The sequence below is a fragment of the Molothrus aeneus genome, chromosome 29 (assembly GCF_037042795.1).
Source record: "Molothrus aeneus isolate 106 chromosome 29, BPBGC_Maene_1.0, whole genome shotgun sequence".
Classification (NCBI taxonomy): Eukaryota; Metazoa; Chordata; class Aves; order Passeriformes; family Icteridae; genus Molothrus; species Molothrus aeneus.
In genome coordinates this window covers 3,213,523-3,240,827 of record NC_089674.1, presented here as the reverse complement: position 1 = coordinate 3,240,827, position 27,305 = coordinate 3,213,523, and the positions used below count along the sequence as shown (strand labels likewise).

The 27,305-nt window shown below is 57.5% G+C and overlaps 1 protein-coding gene across 1 annotated transcript; it reads left to right on the top strand.

Annotated features, from left to right (window-relative positions):
• Nucleotides 1-1,568: 1,568 nt before the first annotated feature.
• LZTS1 (leucine zipper tumor suppressor 1) lies at nucleotides 1,569-27,305 on the top strand. Its single transcript, XM_066567317.1, has 4 exons — nucleotides 1,569-1,666; nucleotides 18,799-19,208; nucleotides 21,310-22,134; nucleotides 23,735-27,305. Exons 2-4 carry the CDS (start codon nucleotides 18,858-18,860, stop codon nucleotides 24,383-24,385), a joined length of 1,827 nt encoding a protein of 608 aa, XP_066423414.1. The 5' UTR covers nucleotides 1,569-1,666; nucleotides 18,799-18,857; the 3' UTR covers nucleotides 24,386-27,305.

Below are 27,305 nucleotides of genomic sequence, written 5' to 3'. Positions count from 1 at the left end.
GGGACACAATGATCCCAATCCCATGGGACACCATTCCAACCCCATGGGACACGATGGTCCCAGTCCCATGGGACACGATGGTCCCAATCCCACACATATAATCCCAATCCCATGGGACATGATGATCCTAATCCCATGAGACACGATAATCCCAATCCCATGGGGCACCATCCTAACCCCATGGGACATGATGATCCCAATCCCGTGGGATATGACGATCCCAATTCCGGGAGACATGATGATCCCAATCCCATGGGCACCCAGCAGCCCAGTGTGAGGCTGAGCAGGGATCCTGTGCTGGAATGGGGGACCCTGGGCTGGAACTGGGGACCCTGGGCTGGAATGGGGGATCCTGTGCTGGAATGGGGGACCCTGTGCTGGAATGGGGGACCCTGGGCTGGAACCAGGGATCCTGGGCTGGAACCAGGGATGCTGTTTTGGAATTGGGGACCCTGGGCTGGAATTGGGGATCCTGGGCTGGAACGGGGGATCCTGGGCTGGAACGGGGGATCCTGTCCTGGCTCGGGTGATCCTCCCTCCCCTCATACCGGACCGGGCCGCTCCATGCCCGGGACAAGCCCAGATGTGCCCGGGACAAGCCCAGATGTGGCTCCAGCTGCCCGGGGGATTCCTGAGCGCTGCGTCAGCGCCCCGGCCCCGCACGGGGCAGGCGGAAAACTCCGGGCAGGAAAACTCCGGGCAGGAAAACTCCGGGCAGGAAAACTCCGGGCAGGGAGCGGCTGCCCAGGCGAGGAGGAGGAGGCGAACCCACCCCAGGGGCCGGTGGGCAGGGACGGAAGGGACGTGGCAATGTCGCTGCACCTCCGGCCCTGCTCCAGGCTGCCGGCGAGCGACGGGAAGGACACGGAGCTGGAAAATCAGGAGCAGGACAAACCTCACCTGCGGCCATGCACAACCTGCTCGGGCCACGGAAATCGGGGCCCACCTGAATGGATTTAGCAGAGACCTTCGGGGGTCAAACCAGGACAAACCTCACCTGCGGCCACGCTCAACCTGTTCGGGCTACAGAAATCGGGGCCCACCTGAATGGATTTAGCAGAGACCTTCGGGGTTTCCTTTAGGGCGCCCCTCGCACTCCGGGGAGGCCAGGAGGGGTCAGGTCCCCCCTGGGCCAGCAGCTCCAGCCCCCTGAGCGGGTTGCGGGTGGTCAGAGGCGCGGGGATCGTGTCCCTGCTGGTGCCACCAGGCTGTGGCATGAGCCGGGCACAGCCCAGGCCGGGATTTTGGAGCTCAAAGTCCTCGCTCCGAATGCAGCAGAACAGGAACTTCAGCCCGGACCTTTCACGGCCGGGCGGGCTCCCGGCTGCTCCCCCGTGCCCTCGGCTCCGTTCCCGAAGCACCGGAACCAACCCCAGCTCCGGCGAGCCCGGATCCACCCGCGGGCCCTTCTCGCTCAGCATCCGAGCAGAAAACGCCGCTCCTGCCCCTACTCCAGCCCCGGGGAGCGGAGGAGGGGCCGGGGGCGCGGAGGAGGGGCCGGGGGCCGGCGCACAAAGCCGGGGGCTGCGCTGGGGCGGGCCCGGTGCGCGGGCTCGGGGTCCAGGCTCCTCCTTCGCCGCCGCCTCGCCGGGGATGGTGCGGCCGGGCCGGCTCCGGGAGCCCCGCGGAGCCCCGCGCCGCGCCGAGGAGCCAGCGGCCACCCCAGGTGGGCACGGGGGGACACCGGGGGGGGCTCCGGGCAGGGACGCGCGGGGGAAGCGCTGGCGGCACCGGGGTCGCTGCCCGGGGAGCTGCGGGGACGCTGGTGGGACAGCGAGGGGACACGGAGGGGCTGAGATGCGCGGTCGGGGCTCCCCGCAGGGCGATGGCTTTGGGGTGACCCCCCCCGCCGGGCACGATGCCCCGCACCGGCCCTGTCCCGGCCCGGCTCCGAGGGCTCGGGGATCGGGGACGGGGCTCGGGCTCGGTCACAAAGAGCCGGGAGCGCCCCGGGAGAGCCGCTGGACTCGCCCCCGTTGCCGGCTCCCATCCCTTCGGCCGCTCGCAGCCTCCCCCCGGGGCTCAGCTCCGGCTTTTCGCTTCCCTCTGAAGTCTGGCAAACTTCTTTTCACACGGCAGCGAGAAAATTCTGCCTGTTCAGCAGCACCTCGGTGCGGGGTGCCTCAGGTTACAGAGCCCCGGAGCGCCCGGGAAGGAGGGGAAGGAAGGGAAGGAGCGGATGGATGCCTTTGGTTTGTTGTCATCGGCTCGGAGCCATCCCGGCGAAGGGGCTGCCTGCTCCAGAATTCCTCCTGCAGGAATTTTTCGCCGCTGGAGCTGCGCGGGGGCAGCGCCGGGTGCGTGGGAGGGCGAGGAAGGAGCGCGGGGGCCCCTGCGGGAAACGCCGGCCGCACCTGGATGGATGCGGCAGCACCGGCCCTGCCAGGGCCTTTCCCGGGGCTGCCCCCGCTCCCGGCCGGGCTCTGCAGCCCGGGCAAGGCGGGGGAGGGAGGGCAGAGCCGCCCCGGGGCCGCGCAGCTCCTGGAAAGCCGGGGATGAATCTCGCCTGGGAAAGCGGCGCTGCCGCGGCCGGGCTGTCACCGCCCGCACGGTGACACCGAGCGCTGGGGACAGATCTGAGCGGCCCTCGGTGCTCCCTGCGGGGACCGAGAGCGGGGACAGGTCCTGGCAGGCGGCATTCCCGTCCCTGCTGAGCCACCCGAGCCGTGTTTGCTCTGTGACACCTTCCGAGGGGCCTGGGGTCCCCCCTTGGTGTGGCAGGAGGGTCCCACCCCCATGAGAGGGCCCGGGGATCGTGTGGGACCCCCAGTGCCGATCCCCCTCGCCAGGGATGTGTCCCCATCCCTCGGTCCTGCTGCAGGGGTGGCACAGCTGCATCCCGGGCAGCTGGGTTTGCCTTCCTGCTGTCCCCTCCTGCCACCACCCCCGTGGCTGCCCTGGCCAGCAGGGGCGCCCCCTTGGCCCGAGGGGTTTCTGTCTGAGTCCTGTGCTCACAGTGGGGTCTGTGACCTTCTCCTCCCCCGTGGGCCTCGGGCAGCCAGGAGGGACCAGCACCAGCCCCATTTTTGGGAGCAGGGCCCCATTTTTGGGAGCAGGCCCGTGGGTTTCCACAGGAGCCCCCATGGCTGCCCAAACCCTCCCCAGAGCTCCTCTTCCACGAGCAGGGGAAAAAAAAAATCAAAAAAACAGCTCCTCCATCATCAACCATCAAGCAGCAAAACTGATTTACCTTCCCTGGGAAGCTCTGCCAGGGATTCCAGCCCAGCCTCCCATGCCAGTCCTGGCCAGTGTCACCCTCTGTCCCCTGTGTGTCCAGCTCACCTCTATGTCCCCAACCAGGCTTTTCCAGTGCCACCCTCTGTCCTTTCCCCGTGTCCAGCTCACCCCTGTGTCCCCAGCCAGGTTTTCCAGTGTCACACTCTGCCCCCTGTGTGTGTCCCTGTGTCCCCATCCAGGCTTTTCCAATGTCACTCTCTGTCCCCTGTGTCCCCATCCAGGCCTTTCCAGTGCCACCCTCTGTCCCTTCCCTGTGTCCAGCTCGCCCCTTTGTCCCCATCCAGCTTTTCCCGGGGGGGGGGGGGCTGCAGATCCGCTCCGCTCGGGCCATTAATTAATTACCAACCCCATTAATGAGCGGCTCAAAGAGCTGCGAGTGCGAAACCCTCGCCACCAGCCTTGGGGGCAATTAATGGCAGCTGCAAAAGCGCATTTGGCGGCGCAATCGCTGCTCCGGGGATGCTCCCCAGGCACAGCGGGGCCGGGGCCGCTCCGTGCCTCCCGCCCCGTTACTCAGCGCTGCCGAGGGGGGAGGAGAGGGCGGGCGAGGCTCAGGCAGCAAAATGAGAGCTCTGGAGCAGCGCAGAGACCCTGCAGAGCCCCCAAAGGGGGCCGTGCCCAGGTGTGCGGGGCGGGGGGGGTGCTCCACTGTGGAGGGGACAGGGGCTGTCCCAGGGGTCTGTCCAGGGTCTGTCTGTGTCCCAGGGGTCTGTCCATGTCCCAGGGGTCTGTCCCTGTCCCAGGGATCTGTCCCGGGGGTCAGTCCAAGGGATCTGAACCAGGGATCCATCCTAGGGTCTGTCCATGGGGATCTGTCCATGGGGATCTGTCCCAGGGATCCATCCCAGGGATCTGTCCATGGGGATCTGTCCCAGGGGTTTGTCCCAGGGATCTGGGACAAAGCCCCAAACTATCCCAGGGATCCATCCCGGGGATGTGTCCATGTGGATCTGTCCCAGGGATCTGTCCAGGGGACTCTCCCAGGGGTCTGTCCCAGCTCCTCCTGCCCCCCTCGCTCTCTCCTCAGCCCCAGGTCCCTCGTTTCCCTCCCTGGGGAAGGCTCAGTCTGCAGCGGGCAGGTCCAGTCACGCTCAGGTGAGGCTCAGCCGAGGCATCCCCGGCATGCAGAGAGGGGCAGCACAGAGCAGCGGGGCCAGGAATCCGATCCTTGGGAGCATCCCAGAAACCCCTGAGGGCCCGAGCCCAGCTCCGGGGGCCCTTCCCGGGACAGGAGCCCAATTCCCCAAACCAGCCCAATTCCAGCCCAATTCCAGCCCTTGTTCCCCATTCCTTGGCTGTAGGAAAAATCCCCAAACCAGCCCAATTCCATCCCCTTGTCCTTGACTGGAATAAAAAGCCCCAAACCAACCCAATTCCAGCCCCTTGTCCTTGACTGGAATAAAAAGCCCCAATTCCAGCCCAATTCCAGCCCCTTGTTCCCCATTCCTTGGCTGTAGGAAAAATCCCCCAACCAGCCCAATTCCAGCCCCTTGTCCCTTGGCTGTAGGAAAAAGCCCCAAACCAGCCCAATTCCAGCCCCTTGTCCTTGACTGGAATAAAAATCCCCAAACCAGCCCAAACCAGCCCAATTCCAGCCCTTGTTCCCCATTCCTTGGCTATAGGAAAAAGCCCCAAACCAGCCCAATTCCAGCCCCTTGTCCTTGACTGGAATAAAAAGCCCCAAACCAGCCCAATTCCAGCCCAATTCCAGCCCTTGTTCCCTATTCCTTGGCTATAGGAAAAAGCCCCAATTCCAGCCCCTTGTCCCCCTTTCCTGGGCTGTAGGAAAAAGCCTAGAGCCACCCAGGGCCCCGAATCCGATCCTTGGGAGCATCCCAGCAATTCCTGGGAGCCCCTTTTGGGACACCGAGTCACCCAGGGCCGCCGGCAGAGCTCGGTGCTGCGTGGCCAAGTGTGAATCCGTAGTAGCACTGCAGCTATTCCTGGAGCTGCTGCTGCTAAACCTGCTGCTAAAACTGCTCCTAAAGCTGCTCCTGGAGCAGCCCAGCCTGGCAGGGATGGCTGTGGCAGCTCCCATCCTGCAGCTCAGCCCTGACAGCAAATTTGGAGGGGATTTTTTTCCCTGTCCCCCCACCCTGCCTGAGCACTGCCTGCCGTGTTTATAAATCTCCTCTCTCTTGGGAGGCCCCAAATCCACCCCCTGCCTGATTTATTCGCTGTTCCTCGCTGGCCAGCTGCCCTTGGTGGGGGGATTTTTTCCAGGAGCAGCAGCAGCAGCAGCCCCAGGCAGGGTTTCCATTCGGGATTAGTTAAAAATAGCAGGGAATGCACAAAGATTGGGCACGTGGGGCTTTCCCTGCTGCCTGCCCTGGTTTTGTGCTGCTCCCCTGGCTGGGAGAAGCCCCTGTGAACACCAAGGAATTCCTGGGTTTTTTTTGTGGGAAGCCCTGAGTGGGGTCATTTCCTGGGTTTGGGGATCCGAATCCTGCACGAGCAGCGCTGGGGTTCCTGCAGCAGCAAATGTGGTGCCCCTGCAGCATTCCCAGCCAGCCTTCCCTCCTCTTCCTCACAGCCAGGGCTGAAATATTCCCATTTATCCCCTCAGCAAAGGCAGCTCCTGCCTGAAGGGGATTTTTACAATTTCAGGCCCCGAGCTCTGCTTTGGGAGGATCCTCCCAGGCCTGGGAGAGGGAGAGGATGGAGCTGGGAGATCTGGGGAAGGAAAACCCCTCAAAAATCCCTGCTGCCATCCCAGGGTGTCCCCCCCGAGTTCTCCCAATTCCAGCCCTTGTCCTTGGCTGTAGGAAAAAGCCCCAAACCAGCCCAATTCCAGCCCCTTGTCCCCCATTTCTTGGCTGAAGGAAAAATCCCCAAACCAGCCCAATTCCAGCCCTTGTCCCCCATTTCTTGGCTGAAGGAAAAATCCCCAAACCAGCCCAATTCCAGCCCCTTGTCCCCCATTCTTGGCTGTAGGAAAAATCCCCAAACGAGCCCAACTCCCCCTGGGTGCAGGGCTGTGGATTTGGCCCCTTGCCCAAGCCAAAATCAGAGATTCCAGCTCAGGATCCAGGAACATTTGGATCTTTAACTTCCCCTTTTTCTCCTCCTGATTTTCAGAACAATTCAGCGACATCTCCCTGAGCCACTTAGGGAAGAGCTCCTTTAAAGCTTAATTAAATATTCCCTGCAACTTTGATGCACATTTCCCTGTTGGGAGAGCTGCTCTATTTGGCAGCCAGGCATTAAAGGGGTGGAATTCACCACGGGCCAAGTCTGGAAAAGGGAGGAAGAGGAAAATAGGAAGCGAGAACTGCATTTGCCTTTTTTTGGGGTTTTTTTTTGTTTTGTTTTTTGGGGGTTTTTTTGGGGATTTTTTTCCCCCTTCTGCTGCTGCACTGGAGCTTTGGGGATGGGATGTGACACTCTGGGAAGCAGGAGAGGAGCTGGGGATGAGGAGACAGCAGCAGCAGATGCTCCTCACGCTGAGGATTGAGCTTGGCTCCTCACCAGCGAGCAGGAGCTGAGCCTTTCCTCAGCTCCGAGCGCCAGGCAGGGACAAAAATCCCCAAATTTAGACAGAGCTGGGTGTAGCTGGTGCCACAGACAGGGAAGGGCAGCACAGGAGGAACCACAGCAAAGCCCAGCCTAGGCCTGGCACTGGGCTTGGTCTCAGGAGGATCTTTAGGCCCTGCCTGGGAGAGGTTTTCCCTCTGGCTGGGGCAGAGATTTGGGGTTTTCAGCTGCTGCCAGGGCCAGTGACTCCCCCTCCTGTTTCTCAGGCAGTGTCCAGCCCTTGGTGGAGGAAAAAGCCCCAAACCAGCCCACTTCCAGCTCTTGTCCCCCTTAAAGCCCCAAACCAGCCCAATTCCAGCTCTTGTCCCCCTTAAAGCCCCAAACCAGCCCAATTCCAGCTCTTGTCCCCCTTAAAGCCCCAAACCAGCCCAATTCCAGCCCATTTCCTGCTCATGTCCCCCTTCTTTGGCTGTAGGAAAAATCCCCAAACCAGCCCAATTCCAGTTCTTGTCCCCCTTTCCTGGCTGGAGGAAAAAGCCCGAAACCAGCCCAATTTCAGCTTTTTTCCAGCCCCTTGTCCCCTCTTTCTTGGTTGTAGGAAAAAGCCCCAATTCCAGCCCAATTCCAGCTCAATTCCAGCCCCTTGTCCTTGACTGGAATAAAATCCCCAAACCAGCCCAATTCCAGCTCTTGTCCCCCATAAAGCCCCAATTCCAGCCCAATTCCAGCTCTTGTCCCCCATAAAGCCCCAATTCCAGCCCAATTCCAGCCCCTTGTCCTTGACTGGAATAAAATCCCCAAACCAGCCCAATTCCAGCTCTTGTCCCCAATTCCAGCCCAATTCCAGCTCTTGTCCCCCATAAAGCCCCAATTCCAGCCCAATTCCAGCCCCTTGTCCTTGACTGGAATAAAATCCCCAAACCAGCCCAATTCCAGCCCATTTCTGGCTGTCCCCAGGGCACGGGGAGGAGGGGGCAGCAGAGGATGGCCCCGTGCCCCTCACGCGAGCCCAGCAACCCCAAATTTGCTTTCTGAGAGGCCGGGGAGTGCCCAAAGTGGCCCCGAGAAGGGGGTGAGGGAGCAGAGAGGGCACCCAGGGAGGGCTGGGCTGGCTGCTGCTGGCACCAGGAGCAGGGGGGCAATGCCAGGGGGGCAGTGCCAGCCCTGCTGCTGCTCCTGGCTGCTTTTCAGAGAGGGGGAGAGACAATGGAAGGCGCGGGGATTGCAAACACAGCCCGGTCTCCATGGCAGCCCGAGCACCGCTGCTAAATTTTGCCTGTACATGGAGAGGATGCTGCTGCTCCCCTCCTGTGCCCGGGGGAGTTGAGCAGCACAAAGAGCCTCGGCCCAGGTGTTTCCTGCAGGTTTTGGGGTTTGTGGAAGGAGCCCTCGGTGCCACCGCCTCGAGGGAAAGGGGTTTGGTGCCCCTCATCGTGTTTGTCCATAATTCAGGGGTGAAGCCACGTGAGGAGTGACAAGCTGGGAGGAGAAGCGTTTATTTCGGGCTCATGCCGAGTTACACCGAGTCCCTGCTATTTTTAACAGGGCAGACAAAGCCCTCCCAGCAGGCAGAGCCCGGGCACAGCACGGGGGAGGCTGCGGGACCCCCCAGCCCGGGCAGGAATTCAGGGATCCGTCCCCAAACCCTCCCGGGGCACAGCAGCCCCTGGAACCGGGAATTTCAGCTCCTGGAGCCGGGAATTTCAGCTCCTGAAGCCGGGAATTTCAGGCCCCTGGAGCCGGGAATTTCAGCTCCTTAGAGCCGGGAATTTCGGGCTCCTGGAGCTGGGAATTTCAGGCCCCTGGAGCCGGGAATTTCAGCTCCCTTGTCCCGGGAATTTCAGGCCCCTGGAGCTGGGAATTTCAGCTCCTTAGACTGGGAATTTCAGGCCCCTGGAGCCGGGAATTTCAGCTCCCTGGACCAGGAATTTCAGCTCCTGGAGCCGGGAATTTCAGCTTCCTTGTCCCGGGAATTTCAGCTCCTTAGAGCCGGGAATTTCAGCTCCCCCCGCGGCAGATTGTGCGGGGCAGGGTCGGGAAGGGAAGTGTGAGAAGGGGCTTGGCGGCTCCAGGCTCAGCTGTCACCACCCCGGCACCACCTGCCAGTCCCAGACAGCTCCCAAAATATCCCAAATTATCCCCAAAATATCCCAAATTATCCCGGCCAGCGCAGGAGGGGCCGCTCCTCACCTGCAGGGATGGCACCTCCAGCGAGGTGTCCCCCACAGCATCCCCAGGAGGCCAAATTGTCCCCAAATTGTCCCCAAATCGCTCCCCACGGACCGAGGGTGCCTGGCACGGGATGGGGGTGAATCCCCCAGGTGCCACCGTCACCCTTCAGGTGTCCCCAAACCAAAGCGGGCAGCGGGCGGGCGTTGCTGCCTTGCCAATTAGCAGGGCTCTAATTGCCGTCTCAGTCGCTCATTAGCGCGAAAAGCCAGATGCTGGGAGGAATTAGAGGAGCTGAAAGGATCTTTCTCTCCGCCCCAGAAATATTTAACGGTGTCTCACACGCGTTCCCTTTGTAGCCGAGCATGACTGATGTGGCTCGTGTGGGTGCTCGGTGAATCACCGAGCTGCCAAAGCCCCTGCGGCGGCAGCGGGGACAGAACCGGGGGGCTCCGGGTGGCACCGGGGGGCTCTGGCACGTGGTGGAGCCGGGGCTGGCAGCTGAGGCGCGGCTGGAGTGGATTTAACCCAAAAAATGAGGGAGGAAGAGTTCGGGTTCTGCCCTCCCCAGGCAGGGCTGGGGGCTGCTCGCACGAATGGTGATGTTGGGAGGATGGAAAGGACAAAAGGTTTGAGGGGCAAAAGCAGCAGGGTTTGGGAAGCAAAAAGCAGAATTTGGAGGGCAAAAGGAGCAGGATTTGGAAAGAAAAAACAGCAGGGTTTGGAGAGCAAAAAGGGCAGGGTTTGGGGGGCAAAAAGAGAAGGGTTTGGGGGGCAAAACCAGCAGGGTTTGGGGAGCAGAAAGCAGAATTTGGAGGGCAAAAGGAGCAGGGTTTGGAGAGGAAAAATATCAGGGTTTGGAGGGCAAAAAGGATGGGGTTTGGGGAGCAGAAAAGGCAGGGTTAGGGGAGCAAAAAGGACAGGGTTTGGAGGGCAAAACCAGCAGGGTTTGGAGACCCAAAAGCAGAATTTGGAGAGCCAAAGAAGCAGAGTTTGGGGAGCAAAAAAGGCAGGGTTTGGAGAGAAAAAATAGCAGAGTTTGGAGGGCAAAAAGAGCAGGGTTTAGGAAGCAAAAAGGACAAGGTTTGGAGCAGCAGGATTTGGAGACCCCAAAGCAGAATTTGGAGGGCAAAAGGAGCAGAGTTTGGGGAGTCTGGCCCCAGCTGGGCACAGGGAGAGCTGGAGGCCGAGCTGAGGCGGAGCAGGGATCCCCAAGCTGCTGGGACGTTCCCAGGCTGCCCTGAGTCCAGGAGGGAGCATCCATCCATCCATCTGTCCATCCGTCTGTCCATCCCTCCATCCCAGCTGGGAGCAGCCCCTGCCCGGGCTCAGGCTGTTCCCAGCCCAGCTCTCGGGAATATCCCGATTTTCTGGGCTCTGCAGCTCTCAAAGCGCAGCTGTGTGGGGGTTTTGGCCTCCAGGAGTCCCTCCTCGCTCAGGGCACACCCACAGGGCAGCTCCAGGGCTGGCCTGGCAGCAGCAGATTCCCAAAGTGACTTCTGGGGACAGGCAGGGCTGGCAGGATGGGTGGGGTGAAGATGCTCAGTCCCTCATCATCTCCATCTGGTAGTGACACAAACCCTGAGAGGCTCCAGGCAGCGCCAGAATCCCCTGGGATGGAGCCCCCTGGGATCCTGCAGGGTCACAGCCCCTGGGAAAGCTGGACTGGGGAATGGGGCTGGAAAAGGTTCTGCCCCAAAAGGGTGCTGGGCACAGCCCAGAGCTCCAGGGATGGGATTGTTGGGGGTCTGTTCAGGGCTGGACTCGGATCCCTGTGGGTCCCTCCCAGCTCCAGGGCTGGCCTGGCAGCAGCAGATTCCCAAAGTGACTTTTGGGGACAGGCAGGGCTGGCAGGATGGGTGGGGTGAAGATGCTCAGTCCCTCATCATCACCATCTGGTGGCATCCCAGTTAATTCTGGGATCACAGCATGTCCTGAACTGGGAGGGACCCACAGGGATCAGAGTCCCAGCCCTGCACAGACCCCCAGCAATCCCATCCCTGGAGCTCTGGGCTGTGCCCAGCACCCTTTTGAGACTGAACCTTTTCCAGCCCCATTCCCCAGCCCGGCTTTCCCAGGGGCTGTGACCCTGCAGGATCCCAGGGGGCTCCATCCCAGGGGATTCTGGCGCTGCCTGGAGCCCCTCAGGGTTTGTGTCACCCCCACGTCCCTCGGGGGCTGTGGGGCAGAGAGGAGAGGGACAGATCCCCCCTCTAGGCCGGGGATTTGCTGGGTGCAAGGCTTAAGTCCAACAATGTTTGGGCCCTTTCAGCCTTGAATGTAGCTTGGGATTTTGCGCTCTGCTCGCGTAAGGAAGGCAACTGCGGTTAAGATTGGGAGGGCATAGGAGAGGGCTGTGATGAGGTTGGTTAAAGAGAGGGTGGTTGGTCATGGGAGATGGTTTGGGTTAAGGTGGGGAGAGGATTTGAGCCGCTGAGTTAAAGGATTTAAGCCTTTTGCAGAGAGCAAGCAGGAGCCGCGGGAAGTCAGGGGACGCTGCTGACAGCGATTTTCTGCGCGTTGAGCAATCGGAGGCAGGGCCGGGTCCGGAGCTGGTCCTGGCTGTGAATCACCAGGAACCACAGAAACCCCCCCTGCTCTGCCCCAATCGTCCCCGGGCAGGGCCGGGAGCCTCTGCTGTGCTGGTGCTCACAGGGGGTTTGGGTGGAGGGAGGAGACGAGGATCTGACTCCATGTTTCACAGGGCTGATTTATTATTTTATGATATATATTACATTAAAACTATACTAAAAGAATAGAAGAAAGGATTTCATCAGAAGGCTGGCTAAGAATAGAATAGCAAAGAATGATAACAAAGGTTTGTGGCTTGGATCTCTGTCCGAGCCAGCTGGGCTGTGATTGGCCATTAATTAGAAACAGCCACATGAGCCCAATCCCAGATGCACCTGTTGCATTCCACAGCAGCAGATAACCATTGATTACATTTTGTTCCTGAGGCCTCTCAGCTTCTCAGGAGGCAAAATCCCAAGGAAAGGATTTTCCATGAGAGATGTCTGTGACACTCTCCCACCCGGGCTGGTCCCACCCGGGCTGGTCCCACCCTGCTCTCGGCGCGGCCGCTTGGGGCACATCCCGGGCGGGACCCGCGCCTCGGCCCCTCCTGGGGTGTCCGCGGCTCCCGCAGAGCCCTGCCCAAAGCTGCTGCTGAATTCAGCCGTGATTTTTGGCTTTCTAAGTGACCTGGACCAGAGCCACCCTCCCGCAGGAACTGGTGTCATGTAGATTGCCTTTTTTTAGCCTTCCTCCCCCCCCCTTTTTTTCCCCTTCCCTCCTCCTTTTTCCCCCTTTTTTCCTCCTTTTTTTTTTCCTTCCCCCCTTTGTTTTTCCTTCCCCCCCTTTGTTTTTCCTTTTTTCCCCTTTTTCCCTTTTTTTCCCCTTTTTTTCCTTCCCCCCGTTTTTTCCCTTCTTTCCCCGTTTTCCCCCTTGTTCTGTCTTTTTGTTCCTTCCCTCCCCCTTTTTTTCCTTTTCCCTCCCTTTTCCGCTATTTTTCCCCGTTTTCCCCCTTTTTTTCCTTCCCCCCCCGTTTTTGTTCCTCCTTTTTCCCCCTTTTTTCCCTTTTTTTCCTTTTTTTTTTCTTTTTTCCCTTTTTTCCTTTTTCCCCCTTTTTTTCTTTTTTCCTTTTTTTTCTTTTTTCCTTTTTTTTTCCTTTTTTTCCCTTTATTTTCCTTTTTTTTTCTTTCCTTTTTTTTCCTTTTTTTAAATTTTTTCCTTTTTTTTTTCCTTTTTTTTTCCTTTCTCCCCCCGCCCCTTTTTTTTTTTTTTTTTTTTTTTTTTTTTTTTTTGTGCCATTAAACAATCACACCCCACCCGCAGGCCCGCAGCGGGGGTGCCCAGCTGCCGGTGGGGGGGGACAGTGGCAGTGCCACCCTGGCACGGAGCCCACCCAGCCCCTGGCACCGGCTCCCCTTCAACGAGCGGCGGCCGCGAATTCTCCCGGTGCTCATTGACAGAACACCGAGCGTGTGATGGACTCCGGGGCCACTCGAGTGCCTGGAACGTGTCACCGAGCCGGGCCATTCTTCTCCACGAGTGTCCCCCCGCCCTTCTCCTCCTCGCTAATGGCAAATTCGGGGCGGAACGCGCGGAGAGCGCTTTGTGCCGGCCCGCGATCGCAACCAGCGCCGTGGATGTCGCTGAATGAGCGGGGACAATGGGTGGCAGTGAATGAAATCCTTGTTGTGGGGCCCCCAGGCACAAAGGAGCGCGGCGAGGGCTGAATTCAGCCCCGGCAGAGCCGGGAGGGGCTCGGGCACCGGCCCCGGGCTCGGCAAGCGCTGGGTGCTGCTGTTTGTTTGGGGGGCAAAAAGAGCAGGGTTTGGAGGGGAAAAAGAGCAGGGTTTGGAGGGTAAAAAGAGCAGGGTTTGGAGAGTTAAAAGAGCAGGGTTTGGAGAGTAAACCCAGCAGGGTTTGGAGAGTTAAAAGAGCAGGGTTTAGGGAGCAAAAAGAGCAGGGTTTGGAGAGTAAACCCAGCAGGGTTTGGAGAGTAAACCCAGCAGGGTTTGGGGGGGAAAAAGAGGAGGGTTTGGAGGGGAAAAAGAGCAGGGTTTGGGGAGCAAAAGGAGCTGGGTTTGGATGGTGAAAAGAGTGAGGTTGGGGAGCAAAAAGGGCAGGGTTTGGAGAATAAACCCAGCAGGGTTTGGTGAGCAAAAAGAGCACGGTTTGGGGAGTAAAACCAGTAGGGTTTGGAGAGTAAAAGCATCAGGGTTCAGGGAGTAAAAAGAACAGAGTTTGGAGGGCAAAAAGAGCAGGGTTTGGGGAGTAAAACCAGCAGGGTTTGGAGAGCCTGACCCCAGCTGGCTCCAGCAGGAGCTGGAGGTGAGCTGGGCAGATGCTCTCACACAGCCCAGGGCAGCTTCATCTCCTCAACCCAGGGGGGGTTCAGAGGCATTTGGGGGTCCTGGAGGCTCAGTCTGGGTTTGGTGCATCTCCCAGGCCCAGCTCAGTGCAAATCTGCCCTCCAAGCTCTGCTCTGAACCATTCCCTTCACTAAAGCCCACCTCATATGCTCCAGATACCACTTTCCACCATGGAAATTCCCAGTTTTCCCCCCCAGGGCCACATTCCCGGTGTCCCCAAGGCCCAGATGGCCGGGTGGGACAGGGACACAGAGCTCGAGAGGAAGAGGAAGGCCGAGGCTGAGCCCCGAGCGGGCTCCTGGCAGCTGCTCCGTGCCATCCCAGCATCTCCCAACAAACACCCAAATGTGTGGGAGCATCTGCACGGCGAGGATGAATAATAACCCAGGAGGGAAAAGGCGGGGGCGAGGCAAGAAGGAAGCGCTGGCATTCCAGAGATGGGGAGGGGGGGGAAGAACAGGATCGGCAGGGAGCGGAGCAGCACCGCTGGGAAACCGCGGCTCCTGCCGGGGAAACCTGCTCGGGAAGGAGCAGGGAAAAGGGGGAAAGCTTCAAAGGCTGAGGGAGATAAGATTGAGGGAGATAAGGCCGAATTGCGGGGGCGAGGAGGCCGGGCAGAGCGGCGCTCCCACGCGCGGGGTAGGCGTGACTGCGCTGGTGAGATGCCATTCATGTTTTATCCCCCCCGTCTCTCCGCACAAGCCCGAGTGGGTGAATCCACGTGTTTTCCCCCATCCCGGGCTTCAGCCCGCGCTGTTTGTCGGCATCAGCCCCCCGGGACCCCCACGCTGCCAGGAGCGATCTCCGATCTGGGATTCCCTGATCCAGGGGAGCTGGAAGGTCCTGGAAGGGTCACGGACCTGCGCGGGGCTCGTGCCGAAAGGTCCTTGAAAGGTTCCTTTGCTGCGGGCACAGAGCGACAGGGACGCGCTGGAGCCTTCCGTGGCTCTCTGCGCTCGCTAATTGAGCTAATGGAGCTAATTGATGGGGGTAATCACCTAATCAGGGCTGTGCGGTGACATCACCGAGGACACCGTGACCCCCGCCCCCCGGTCCTGTCACCCCTCTCACTTTTACAGCTTGGACTCGATCTCCAAGAGCTTTTTCATTTTAAGGTTAAAATTTTAATTAATTTTAATTTTAAAAATTAATTTTCGTTTTAAAAATTAGGTTGAATTTTAATTCTGTCGTTTTGTGACCTCTGGCCGTGTCACACCCCCCCCAGGCCCCCAGTGCTCTCCAGCTGTGCTCCCTCTCTCCAGCTGTGCTCTCCCTCTCCAGCTGTGCCTCTCCAGCTGTGCTCTCCCTCTCCAGCTGTGCTCTCCCTTTTCCAGCTGTGCTCCCCATCTCCAGCTGTGCACCCACAGCTGCCCACGGGACACCCCCACTTTCACTCTCAGCATTTATTTTTTATTTACATTTTTAAAATATTTATTAATTTCTTTTTAATTATATATTTATTTTATTTTTATTTATTTATTATTTATATTTATCTTAGTTACTTATTTATTTTTAATTATATTTTTATTATTTATTTATTATTTTTATTATATTTTATTGTTATTTACATTTATCTTTTATTATTTAATCATATTTTTATTATATTTTTATAATATTTTTATTTACATTTATTTTTCATTATTTATTTAATTTTTTATTATATTTTTATTATATTTTTTTAAAATTTACTTTATTTTTTTCCCTTTTTGCATTTCACAAGACGCCTGCTCTGACCCAGCCAAACCCCCTTGAACACCCAGCCCCGATTTTTCCTCGCAGTTCTCGCGTGTGAATGTCCTCGGTGTCCTCCGTGACTGGGTTTGGTGGCTCAGCAAACCCCTCTGGCTCCCTGGGAAGGTGCTGGACAAGGCCAGGGGACAGCTCTGACCCCTCCTTGGGCTCCTGTGCCCTCCCAGCTCTGCTGCCTCCTCCTTTTGCCATCGTTCCCCCCGAATTCCGACTCCCCCTCGGCTTTCAAAGTGCTCATTTTTAACAGGGAAGGAGAAGAAAACCGTGCCCAGCCCTGTGGGGCGTGCGTGGGAGCGCTGGGGTTGATGGAAACGCCTCCTGCCAAGAGGCTGTAAAGTGCCAGCGCTGCCTCCTCCCTTCTCCCGTCTCCCACAGGCACCCAAAAATCCACCCAAAGATCCGGGGGATCTGCCCGAGGGGCAGCGAGAAAACCCGACCTCTTTAGGGGCTCGAACCCCCCAGGAGGAAAATAAATAAACAGGGATGGGCTGGGAGTGAGTGTAAAACCCCCTGGGGGAGAAAAGAAATGTACAGGGATGGGCTGTGGGTGAGTGTAAACCCCCCAGGAGGAAAAGAAATGTATGGGGATGGGATGTGGGTGCGTGTAAAACCCCCTGGGGGAAAAAGGAATGTACAAGAAGGGGCTGTGGGTGAGTGTAAATCCCCCCAGGTGGAAAATAAATGTATAGGGATGGGCTGTGGGTGCGTGTAAACCCCTATGGGTGGAAAATAAATGAACAGGGGTGGGCTGGGAGTGAGTGTAAAACCCCCCTGGGGGGGGGAAATAAATGTATAGAGACAGGTTGTAGGTGAGTGTAAACCCCCCCAGGAGGAAAACAAATATATAGTGATGGGTTGTAGGTGAGTGTAAACCCCCCAGGTGGAAAATAAACGTATAGGGCTGGGCTGTGGGTGCGTGTAAATCCCTCTGGGTGAAAAATAAACGTATAGGGATGGGCTGTGGGTGCGCGTAAACCCCCCCAGGAGGAAAATAAATGTCACAGCCCGGGGCTGAGCTGAGCACTGAGCGCTGCCCGGGGACAGCACAGGTGGCACCTGTGTCATCGTCACAGCGCCTTCCAACGGGCACGGGCTGTGTGGGGACAATTATAGGGACAATTGTGGGGACAATTGTGGGGACAACTGTCGCGTCCCCCGCAGCCATCCCTCCCCTCCTGCTCTTCCCAAAGCTTGTCCCGTATCAGCAGCGCCCCGGCAGCCGCTCAGGCCTTTCTCGCGTCTCTTAATCTCCCACAAAATGGATTTGGGGATTAGGCGGGCAGTCTGTCTGTCCTCCCTCTGCCCTTCAGCCATGCCGGTCCCCGGGCACGGGGAGAGGAAAAGAAATAAAGGGAGGGATGAGAGTGTGTGGGGCTGGGAGCGGCCGGAGCCAGGAATGGGAAAAGGGGGGTGGGAAAAGAGAAATGGGAAAAGAGGGGAGGGAAAAGAGGGGAGTGGGGGAAGAGAGGAGGGGGGAAAGAGGAATAGGAAAAGAGAGTAGGAGGAAAAGAGGGATGGGAAAAGAGGGGTGGGAAAACAGGAGGGGGAAAAGAGAGGAGTAGGAAAAGAAGAATGGGAAAAGAGAGTAGGAGGAAAAGAGGGATGGGAAAAGAGAGGAAGGGGAAAACGGGAATGGGAAAAAAGAGGAGTGGGAAAAGAGAGAAGGGGAGAAAGAGGAGTGGGAAAAGAAGAATAGGAAAAGAGGGGTGGGAAAACAGGAAGGGGAAAAGAAAGGAGTAGGAAAAGAGAGGAGTGAGAAAAAAGAATGGGAAAAAAGAGGAGTGGGAAAAGAGGAATGGGAAACCAGAGGCCTGACTCTGGGATTGAGGACAGGGCAGTGAGGGGGCCCTGGCAGAGCCTTCCTGCACCCCCTCCAGCACCCAGCCCTCTCCCACCCCCAGTTTAACCCCCAGATTCCTGCTTGGAGCACCGGAACTCGGCCTGGGGAGATTGGAGAGGGTTGGAGCCCCCAGTGGGAGCTCTGCGCTGCTCAAACACTGCACGGAGCAGAAACCTTCCCTCCCTCCCTCCTCCAGTGCAAACAGCACCCAGATAATTTTATTTACGTGCCTTCCCCTTTCTCACCGCTAATTACCGAGCTGGGTCCGCGTCCCCACTAGAGCCGAGTGTCGCAGAGGCCACCAGGAGCTGGGGGTTTATTTTATTTACATTTTTCCCCTCCCAACAAAGCGGAGGAGCCCCGCGTGCCTCTGATGGCAGCGCTCGGCGCTCCCGGGGCCTCTTCATCCCCTCGAGTGCCGCACAGCCATTAACGCTAATTAAGCCTAACGCTAATTAAGGCTCGTGGAGCCCCTTTTCAGGCAGGTTAAGAGGGGGAAGTGGAGAGGGATGCGGGAGAGGCTGTGGAGCCGGGATCTGGCCAGGAACGGGCGGGAGATGAGGGGACCTGTTGGGATTACACCCAAAAATGACCACAAATCCCTTTTCCTCCTCTGGGCGTTTTTAGAGAACTTTCCTGGCTTTATCCAGGATGGATAAAATCCACTCCAATTAATAAAATATTTCATAAAAGACCATTTAAATTAATAATAAATCAAAGCCATTTCAAGCCATTTCCTGGCTTTATCCAGGATGCTCCCAAGCCCAGCCAGAGCCTGGCCAGTGAAAGGGTTGTTTATTTTTCCTTATCTCTTCCATTCTTTCTCTGACCTGCTGAGGTCTGTCCAGCAGGTCGGATTGGGGCACAGTCCCTGCCCTTGGGGTGGTGTTGGATTTTTATACTAAAAACTGCCTGTGCTTTATTTACAATAATTTTCCAATCCCCATCACCTGTGTTAGACAGTCTGTCTCTGCTCTAAACCAATCCAAAAGTGTCAACAACACAGCAGAAGATGGAGGAGAAGAAGAAGGAGAACAAGGACAGGACACACCCAGATTCCTCCATCTTTCCTCTTGAACCCCCATTCTAAATCCCCAAAATTCTACTTTTTCACCCTGTGACAAATTCACTGTCATTCCACTCAAACCCTTGTGGCTTGTAACTCCTCACACAAAGTTGGGAATTGTTTCCATGGGCTGAAATCCAAGGCACAGGTGTTTGTGACTCTGTGCCAAGGGCTCTGAGCCCCTGCCAGGGTCTGGAGTCCTCCAGGGCAGCCAGAGCAATGTCCTGGGCTCTGACACCTTGTAACCAAATTAACAGTACATGCTTAACGATCTATCAACTATTTTACACTTTCTAACCTATTTTTAGCACTCAACCCCCAAAGCGGGGAGCTCTGCCACCCCCGGGTGGCCTCTCCTGGCTCACGCCGTGTCCCTGTGTCCCCAGGCTCGGCGCTCCCGGCCTCACCGCAGGCTCTGCTATGATCTGGCGGCGCTGGGAGCAGCATGGGCAGCGTCAGCAGCCTCATCTCCGGCCACAGCTTCCACAGCAAGCACTGCCGCGCCTCCCAGTACAAGCTCCGCAAATCCTCGCACCTGAAGAAGCTCAACCGCTACTCGGACGGGCTGCTCCGCTTCGGCTTCTCGCAGGACTCCGGCCACAAGTCCGGCTCCAAGAGCAGCAAGAATGAGGATTTCTTTTACATCAAGGTCAGCCAGAAGGCGCACGGCTCGCAGCGGCCGGACTACACCGCGCTGGGCGGCGCGGAGCTGGCCGTGCCCGCCGGGAGCAGCGCGCTGGACTTCGGGACGCCCACGCCGCAGAAGCTGATGCCCTTCCCCGGCCAGCTGGAAGTGGTGAGTGGGGAAAAGCGGCCCTGGGAGCAGGGGGATGTCCCATTGTTGTTGTCGTTATAGTGCAAGAGTTTTATATACTTTTATACTCATATTTAACAAACATTAATAGCTGCAATTGATATGTTTTACCAATAGTTTAGCATTCAAGTCCTTTTCCTTGAATCCACGTGGTTGTATAGTTTAGTCCTGAATCCACAGGGTTCCCGAATCCACGGGATCATATAGTCAAGTCCTTTTCCCTGAATCACATCGGGGTCGCCATTAGTTGTCACTATAGGGCAAGAGTTCTATTGCCATTACATTGCAAGGGTTCCATATTGCCAGAGTTTTGTACCTCCTTGATGTTTCTCGTAGGCAGCTCCTCTGGGCACTGATTCCTCCTTGTCCTCACAGCAGCCAGCTGACTCCAGTTCCCCTCAACCAACCAATCCACTCTTTTATAACACTCTTCTCATTGGCTACAGCTGCAGCCTGTTAACATCAGGCCTGCTCCTAATCATTAATAACTGGTTCAGCTGCAACTCTTTAGGGGATAAGATTACATTCTATACTTCCTTTATTTACTTATATTCTATCCCCCCTACACACTGTCAGGTGCCACCACAGGGTTGTGTTGGTTGTTGTCTTGGTTTGGAAAGCCAGGAGTCTGCTAAGGAAGGCAGGAGCCTCCCCTGACATGGAGAATGTGAACCCTCCCCACCCCTCCAAATTGCTGCTTTAAATTTTAAATTAAGGGGCTCTCAGGCAAAAAATATGGGAACAGGAAATAACAGTTCTTGAATAGGGAAGAAAAAAAAATAAAAGGATAAAATAAACAATGCAGTAAACTAAACCAACAGTGCCAGAGTCAGAACCCAGCCTGACACCCTGTGGGTCAGGGTGTGGGCAGCAGAACCATTGGAATTGTGGCTCAGCCCTCCTGCAGTGCCAGGGCTGGTTCTGCTGGAGCAGGGATCCTGGAGAGAAGGGTGGAGTCTCTTCCTCTGAAGATCCAGGGGAAGGAGAGGCAGCTGCTGCTCCTCTGGGGAATCCCGTGGAGAAGCCGTGCTGGTGTCTCCAAACCTCTGGATTATATCCGGGTAGGAATGCTTGGCTCCTCCCTCTGGGCTCACATCTGCCAATGGGATGCTGTAGTTCTTATCAGCCATGCAGGGACATTCCATGGCTGTTATCAGCAGTGTCCCCTCCCGAGGGAGGAGTGATTGTGGTCACTCAGAGAGAGAGATAAGGCAAAGTGCCCACTGGACAGAAGATAATCTGCCCTACAGATGGCAATGGAAAACATCCTGCATTGCAATCTGGAACAGTTGTGGTTGCTGAGGAAGCTCAGGGAGAGCAGGGGCAGCTCTGCCACCGCAGCTGTTGGGAGTTTGGATCTGCAGCACGGCCTGAAAGATTCGGATCCTTTAATTTCCAAACCCAGCAGTTGTAGCCAGCAGCTTCCCCCTGAGCATCTCCCGAGACCTGGGGTGAAAGGGGGTCGGTCTCCCCCCAAGCCCCCAGCCCTCAGACCGGGCTTAACCCCGAGCGAGGCAGAACCACCCGGATAGCTCAGTCCCTTTTGGAGACAGAGTGCTGAATACCCAGTCAGCTCGCAGCCGCCGGCCACCCTAAGCAAGCTTAGTGGATTTCAGCTCTTCAGTGATTCTCAGCTCTCTTAGGATTCCAGCTCTTTGCTTGCTTGCTAGGGCACCATAGGGCCAGGGGTAGAAGCAGATGAGAGAGGAGAAGGAGAGTCCTGGTGTTCCACAGCAATGGTTTTATTGGGGGGTCTGTGGAGGGTTCCAGCAATGGCTCTTCTTCTGCCGAATGGGCTAAACCAGCCCCTTTTTATAGGGTGAAGGGGGATCCAAACTTGTCCAATAGTAGGGGTTAGGGGAAAGGTGTCCTATGGAGTTACAGAGATAAGCTGGGGTTCAAGAGGCAGAAGACAGGAGCTTATTTTGCTGTCTCATCTTGACTCAGCAGTTCCTACTGTTAAGTCTCAGCACGCCATGGGGTCTTAGACAATTCTATGGGGTCTGCTGCACTGGGGGTGCTGTGGGGTGTGAGGACACACGCGGGGCTCGCTCGGTGCTGACGGGCTCTGCTCTCCCTGCAGGGCGGGGAGAAGCCGCTGCCTCGTCCCACAGCCTTCAAGCCGGTGCTGCCGCGCTCCGGGGCCATCCTGCACTCGTCCCCCGAGAGCGGGGGGCCCCTGGCCCAGCAGCTGCACCCCCCAGAGAAGGCCAAGGAGCAGGAGCTGCGGCCGCTGCCCTGCTCGGGGGGCCTGTCCGACTCCGGCCGCAACTCCATGTCCAGCCTGCCCACGCACAGCACCAGCAGCAGCTACCAGCTGGAGCCCCTGGTCACCCCCATGGGCCCCATCAGCCGCTTCGGGGGCTCTGCCCACAACATCCTGCAGTGTGCCATCATCCAGGACAGCAACATGATGAGCCTCAAGGCCATGTCCTTCTCTGATGGAGGCAACAAGATCCTGAACCCCGGCAAGGCGCCCCAGCACCGCGCCGCCGCCGAGAAGAGCGCCTGCGTGCGCTCGCCCATCGCCACGGATGAATCCACCATCCAGGAGCTGGAGCAGAAGCTGCTGGAGAGGGAGGGCGAGCTGCAGGAGCTGCAGTCGAGCTTCGAGGAGAAGGAAATCAGCTCCTGCCAGGCCTACGAGGAGAAGCAGCGGCGCTGCAAGGAGGAGCTGGAGGGGCTGAAGCAGAAATGCAACAGCAAACTCAAGCAAACCTCGCAGAAAACGCAGCGGACGCAGCAGGTGCTGCACCTGCAGGTGTTCCAGCTGCAGCAGGAGAAGCAGCAGCTGAGGGAGGAGCTGGAGAAACTCATGAAGGAGCAGAACCTGCTGGAGACCAAGCTGAGGTCCTATGAGAAGGAGAAGACCAGCTTTGCCCCGGCGCTGGAGGAGACGCAGTGGGAGGTGAGAGGCAAAGGGGGATCAGGGAGAGCTCCAAACCCCCCATCCCATCCCATCCCATCCCATCCCATCCCATCCCATCCCATCCCAGGCTGTAGGAAATGGGTGTGAAATCCCAGCAGAGCCCCCTGGGAGTGGGATTGAGGCTCTCACTGCCCCCCTGAACCCTTCCCCTCGCCCAAGGGAGCAAGCACAGCACAAACCCCCTCAGGCATTGAATTAACTCGGCATTCCCGGCCTCCAGCTCGGCTTTTCCTGCCCCACAGGAGCTGTAAAACTGCCACAAGGAAATAGGAACTCCCTGGGCTTGCTGTTTGTTAGGGAGCAGTAAAACCTTCCACTCTCTGCTTAACTTTAATTTGCTCACTCCTTGGTACTGCTGAGCAAACACCGTTAATCTGCTGGAAATTCCAACGTTTAGGAAGAGGTAATTATAAATCAATATATAATATTAATATTCAATATATACAATATATAATAGTAATATGTAATATAGAATTAAATATATATACAATTAATAATATACAATTAAATGAATATATTAATAAATTATAAATATACAATATAAATATATACAATATACATACAATATATATACAATGTATTTACAACTTATAAATTAATAATATACAATTAAATATAAATAATATAATATTATTTCATATATACTATTAATATTTATAATTAATACTACATTTAAAATATGCAGTATTATTTAATGTAGTATTAATGATAAATAATGATTGTAATTAAATTACAATTCTAACAAATAATGGTAAGAAAATTAAATTCAGGGTCTCCACGTGCTGCACCCCAGCTGTGCCTGGCTTACACGTGTCACCCTGTTCTTCTAAGCCTTCTGATGTTTACATTCTTGTAGCAAACCTTCTCACACACATTTCTCTAAATAATTATTGTTTTACATTCTTTTCTAGAGGAAGGGAAATTTAGTAGACTCTTAGTTTGTCCGGTGTCATTGGAGAGGTGGCACTGTCATCCTCCAGTCCACTGTCACTTTTAACAGTCTATAAATGTTAGAATCAGGAATTAAATTGCCCTTCTTTCAACCTTGGAGGTTCCAGCGTGCGTGTGGTTTTATTTCATGTCCTAGAGCGACACACACGGGGTACCCCGGCCTTTCCCCATGGTCCAGCCCTAACTCAGGTGTTCACCAAAGGATCCTTTAATTTCCAGACCCAGCAGTTTTAGCCCGCAGCTCTCCCCAAGCATGCCCCCGAGCCCTGGTCCTGCCCTAACTCATGGTCCAGCCCTAACTCAGGTGTTCACTGAAGGGTTTGGATCCTTTGATTTCCAAACCCAGCAGTTTTAGCCAGCAGCTCTCCCCAAGCCCTGGTGCAGCCCTAACTCATGGTCCAGCCCTAACTCAGGTGTTCACCGAAGGGTTTGGATCCTTTGATTTCCAAACCCAGCAGTTTTAGCCAGCAGCTCTCCCCAAGCCCTGGTGCAGCCCTAACTCATGGTCCAGCCCTAACTCAGGTGTTCACCGAAGGGTTTGGATCCTTTAATTTCCAAACCCAGCAGTTTTAGCCAGCAGCTTCCCCCTGAGCCCTGGGCCATCCCTAACTCAGGTGTTCCCCCCCAGGTGTGCCAGAAATCCGGGGAGATCTCGCTGCTGAAGCAGCAGCTGAAGGAGTCGCAGACCGAGCTCACCACCAAGACCACGGAGATCCTGAGCCTGAAGGCGCAGCTGAAGGAGGTGAGGCTGAAGATGGAGGGGCTGGAGATGAAGAGCCAGGAGCTGGAGGTGTCGCTGCGCACCAAGGCCATGGAGCTGGAGGTGTGCGAGAACGAGCTGCAGCGCAAGAAGAACGAGTCGGAGCTGCTGCGGGAGAAGGTGAACCTGCTGGAGCAGGAGATCCTGGAGCTGCGCTCCGAGCTGGCCGCGCTGCGGGAGCAGCTCCAGGCGCCCCGGCCGGGCGGGGATGATGCCCAGGCCCTGCAGGGGCAGCTGGAGAGGCTGCGGGCGGAGCTGAAGGCGGAACGCGACAACAACGAGCAGATGAGCTGCAGCTTCCAGCACGAGCGGCAGACGTGGAAGGAGGAGAAGGAGAAGGTGATCCACTACCAGAAGCAGCTGCAGCAGAGCTACCTGCACATGTACAAGAGGAACCAGAGCTTGGAGAAGATGCTGCAGCAGCTGGCGGCGGGAGAGGACGGCAAGGAGCCCATCGAGCTGGAGATCCCCGGCGGCACCGACGTCCCCTACGAGGACATCATCGCCACCGAGATCTGAGCCACCGGGGGAGCTGTCCCCTCCCCGCCGTGCAGTGTCCCCCTGTCCTTCCGCCGCCCGTCGTGTTCCAGAGGTGCCCAAGCCACTCGTGCCAATGGTGACGTGCCCGCAGCTCTCCCACCCTGGCACTGCCCCCTCTGCCCCCGGGCAGGGATCAGGACTCCAGGGAGTTCTCTGCCATCCGTGCCCAGCGCCCAGGGGATGCTCTGCTCCAGGCTGGGGGGACACAGCCTGGCCCTGCTCTGGGGATGGCATAGCTCCGGGGATGGCACAGCACCAGGGATGGCACAGCTCCAAGGATGGCACAGCTCCGGGGATGGCCCAGCACCGTCCTGCCTGCTGATGGTGGCAGGAATCAGCCCCAGTGTGTGCCCAACTCCAGGGATGGCACAGCTCCAAGGATGGCACAGCTCCAGGGATGGCCCAGCACCGTCCTGCCTGCTGCCCGTGGCAGGAATCAGCCCCAGTGTGTGCCCAGGAATCAGCCCCAGTGTGTGCCCAACTCCAAGGATGGCCCAGCACCGTCCTGCCCGCTGATGGTGGCAGAAATGAGCCCCAGTTTGTGCCCAACTCCAAGGATGGCCCAGCTCCAAGGATGGCACAGCACCGTCCTGCCCGCTGATGGTGGCAGGAATCAGCCCCAGTGTGTGCCCAGGAATCAGCCCCAGTGTGTGCCCACTCTGGGGATGGCACAGCACCATCCTGCTCACTGCCCATGACAGGAATCAGCTCCAATTTGTGCCCAGCTCCAAGGATGGCCCAGCACCATCCTGCCCACTGATGGTGGCAGGAATCAGCCCCAGCTCCCTGGAGGAAGCTCCCACTCCTCCTCACCCTCGTTCAGCACCGTGGGAGCACAGAGCCACCTCCTGCCACTGCCACATCCACCCTTGCCAGCCCGGGAGGGCCTCAGGAAGGTTCCCCACCTGCTCACACCCCCCCAGTATGGCCCAACTCACTGAGATCACCCTGAGATCACCCTGAGATCACCCTGAGCTCCCCATTCAGTCCGAGCACAGCACCCACCACCCTCTCTCTGCTGGCATTCCCAGCTCCCACGGACAAGGACCCCGTCCCTTCTTTCGGCTGCCAGGCAGCAGCTGGATCTGAGGATTCACAGGAATGTCCCAGCCACGTTCTGACCAGGGATTGGGGTTTGTGTTCACCCCACAGCCCCTGCACTCGCTGGGGCTGTCCCTCCCGGCTGCCTTATCTCCTCCCTGCCCTGATCCTGCAGGATCCGGCCCAGGGGAGCTGGTTGAACACCCCAAACCAACCACTTCCACCTTAATTTCTACCCCAGCTCTTAAAAGTTCCTCCTGCCACCAGCGAGTGGCTCCACAGATAAGGAGGTGGCCCTGCTGGTGACCCTCGTGTCCCCCTGGCTGGGGAGGGAACCAGCAGGACCCAGTTTGTGGGGTGGGGTCCCCAGGGGACCCCTCTGTGCCAGTGCAATGATATTTTTGCTGCAATTATTTACCCACTGCCCCGTTCCAGGGCTCTTGGGGGGGGGTTCTTGCACAATCCCAACGCCGCCAATTCGGCCACGGGCTCCGAGCTGTGCAAAATTCCGCGTCCCTCGCGCCACTGCAGCCTGGAAAGGTGACACACAGGAACCAGTCTGTGCCTTCTGCGCCCGGCCCCGAGCACCCCAAACCACTGCCCCAGCTCTCCTGGCTGGGCCTGGCACTGCCCAGCCACTCCTGGCACTGCCCAGCTGAGCCTAGTACTGCCCAGCCGGTCCTGGCACTGCCCAGCTCGGTCTGGCACTGCCCAGCCTTTCTTGGCACTGCCCAGCCACTCCTGGCACTGCCCAGCCACTCCTAGCTCTGACCAGCCGGTTCTGGCACTGCCCAGCCGGTCTGGCACTGCCCAGCCAGTCCTGGCATTGCCCAGTTGGGTCTGGCACTGCCCAGTTGAGCCTAGTACTGCCCAGCCATACCCGGCACTGCCCATCCAGTCTTGGCACTGCCCAGCCACTCCTGGCACTGCCCAACCTTTCTTGGCACTGCCTGGCCAGTTCTGGCACTGCCCAGCTGGGTCTGGTACTGCCCAGACACTCCTAGCACTGACCAGCTGGTCCTGGCACTGTCCAGCTCGGTCTGGCACTGCCCAACCTTTCTTGGCACTGCCTGTCCTGTCCTGGCACTGCCCAGCCAGACCTGGCACTGCCCAGCTGGGTCTGGCACTGCCCAGCACATCCTGGCACCGGCACAAGCGATGCTCACCCCCGGCCCGTTGGAAAAGCCAACCTCAGGCTCCTGCGGGTGCCCCCCGGGGCCAGCCCTGCCCATCCCTGCCCATCCCTGCCCATCCCTGCCCAGTCCCTGCCCTGTCCCAGTCCCTGCCCATCCCTGCCCAGTCCCTGCCCATGCCCATCCCTGCCCATCCCTGCCCCAGTCCCTGCCCAGTCCCTGCCCTGCCCCAGTCCCTGCCCCAGTCCCTGCCCAGCCCTGCCCATGCCCATGCCCAGCCGAAGGATGTTTGCAAAGCTGAAGGATCAGGGGCAGCGAGGCCGGCAGGGATTTTGTGCCTCCCCCCAACGGGCGCAGCCCGGCCCGGAGCCGCGGGGAGGGAGCAGAGCCCGGCCCGGCCATTCCCGCTCCTGCTCCCGCCGGCCCCGTCCCTGTCCCCGTCCCCGTCCCTGTCCCCAGGCGTGTCCCCCGGCCCCGTGTCACCCCCAGCTCTGTGATGTGATCTCCAGAGGCCTCTCCGTGCTGCCTTTGCACAACCGCGCTGTGTGTGCCCGTCGCATTCCAGGTGTGTCGCTCCAGGCCCCGGCCTGGACAGAGAATTATTTTTCTGCAGGTTTTTTTTTTTTGTTTTGTTTTGTTGATTTTTTTTGATGTTCTTTCTGGTGACTGATGTAAACTACTGGTTAATTTTATGTTTTTTATTTATAAATAAATTTTTTAAAACT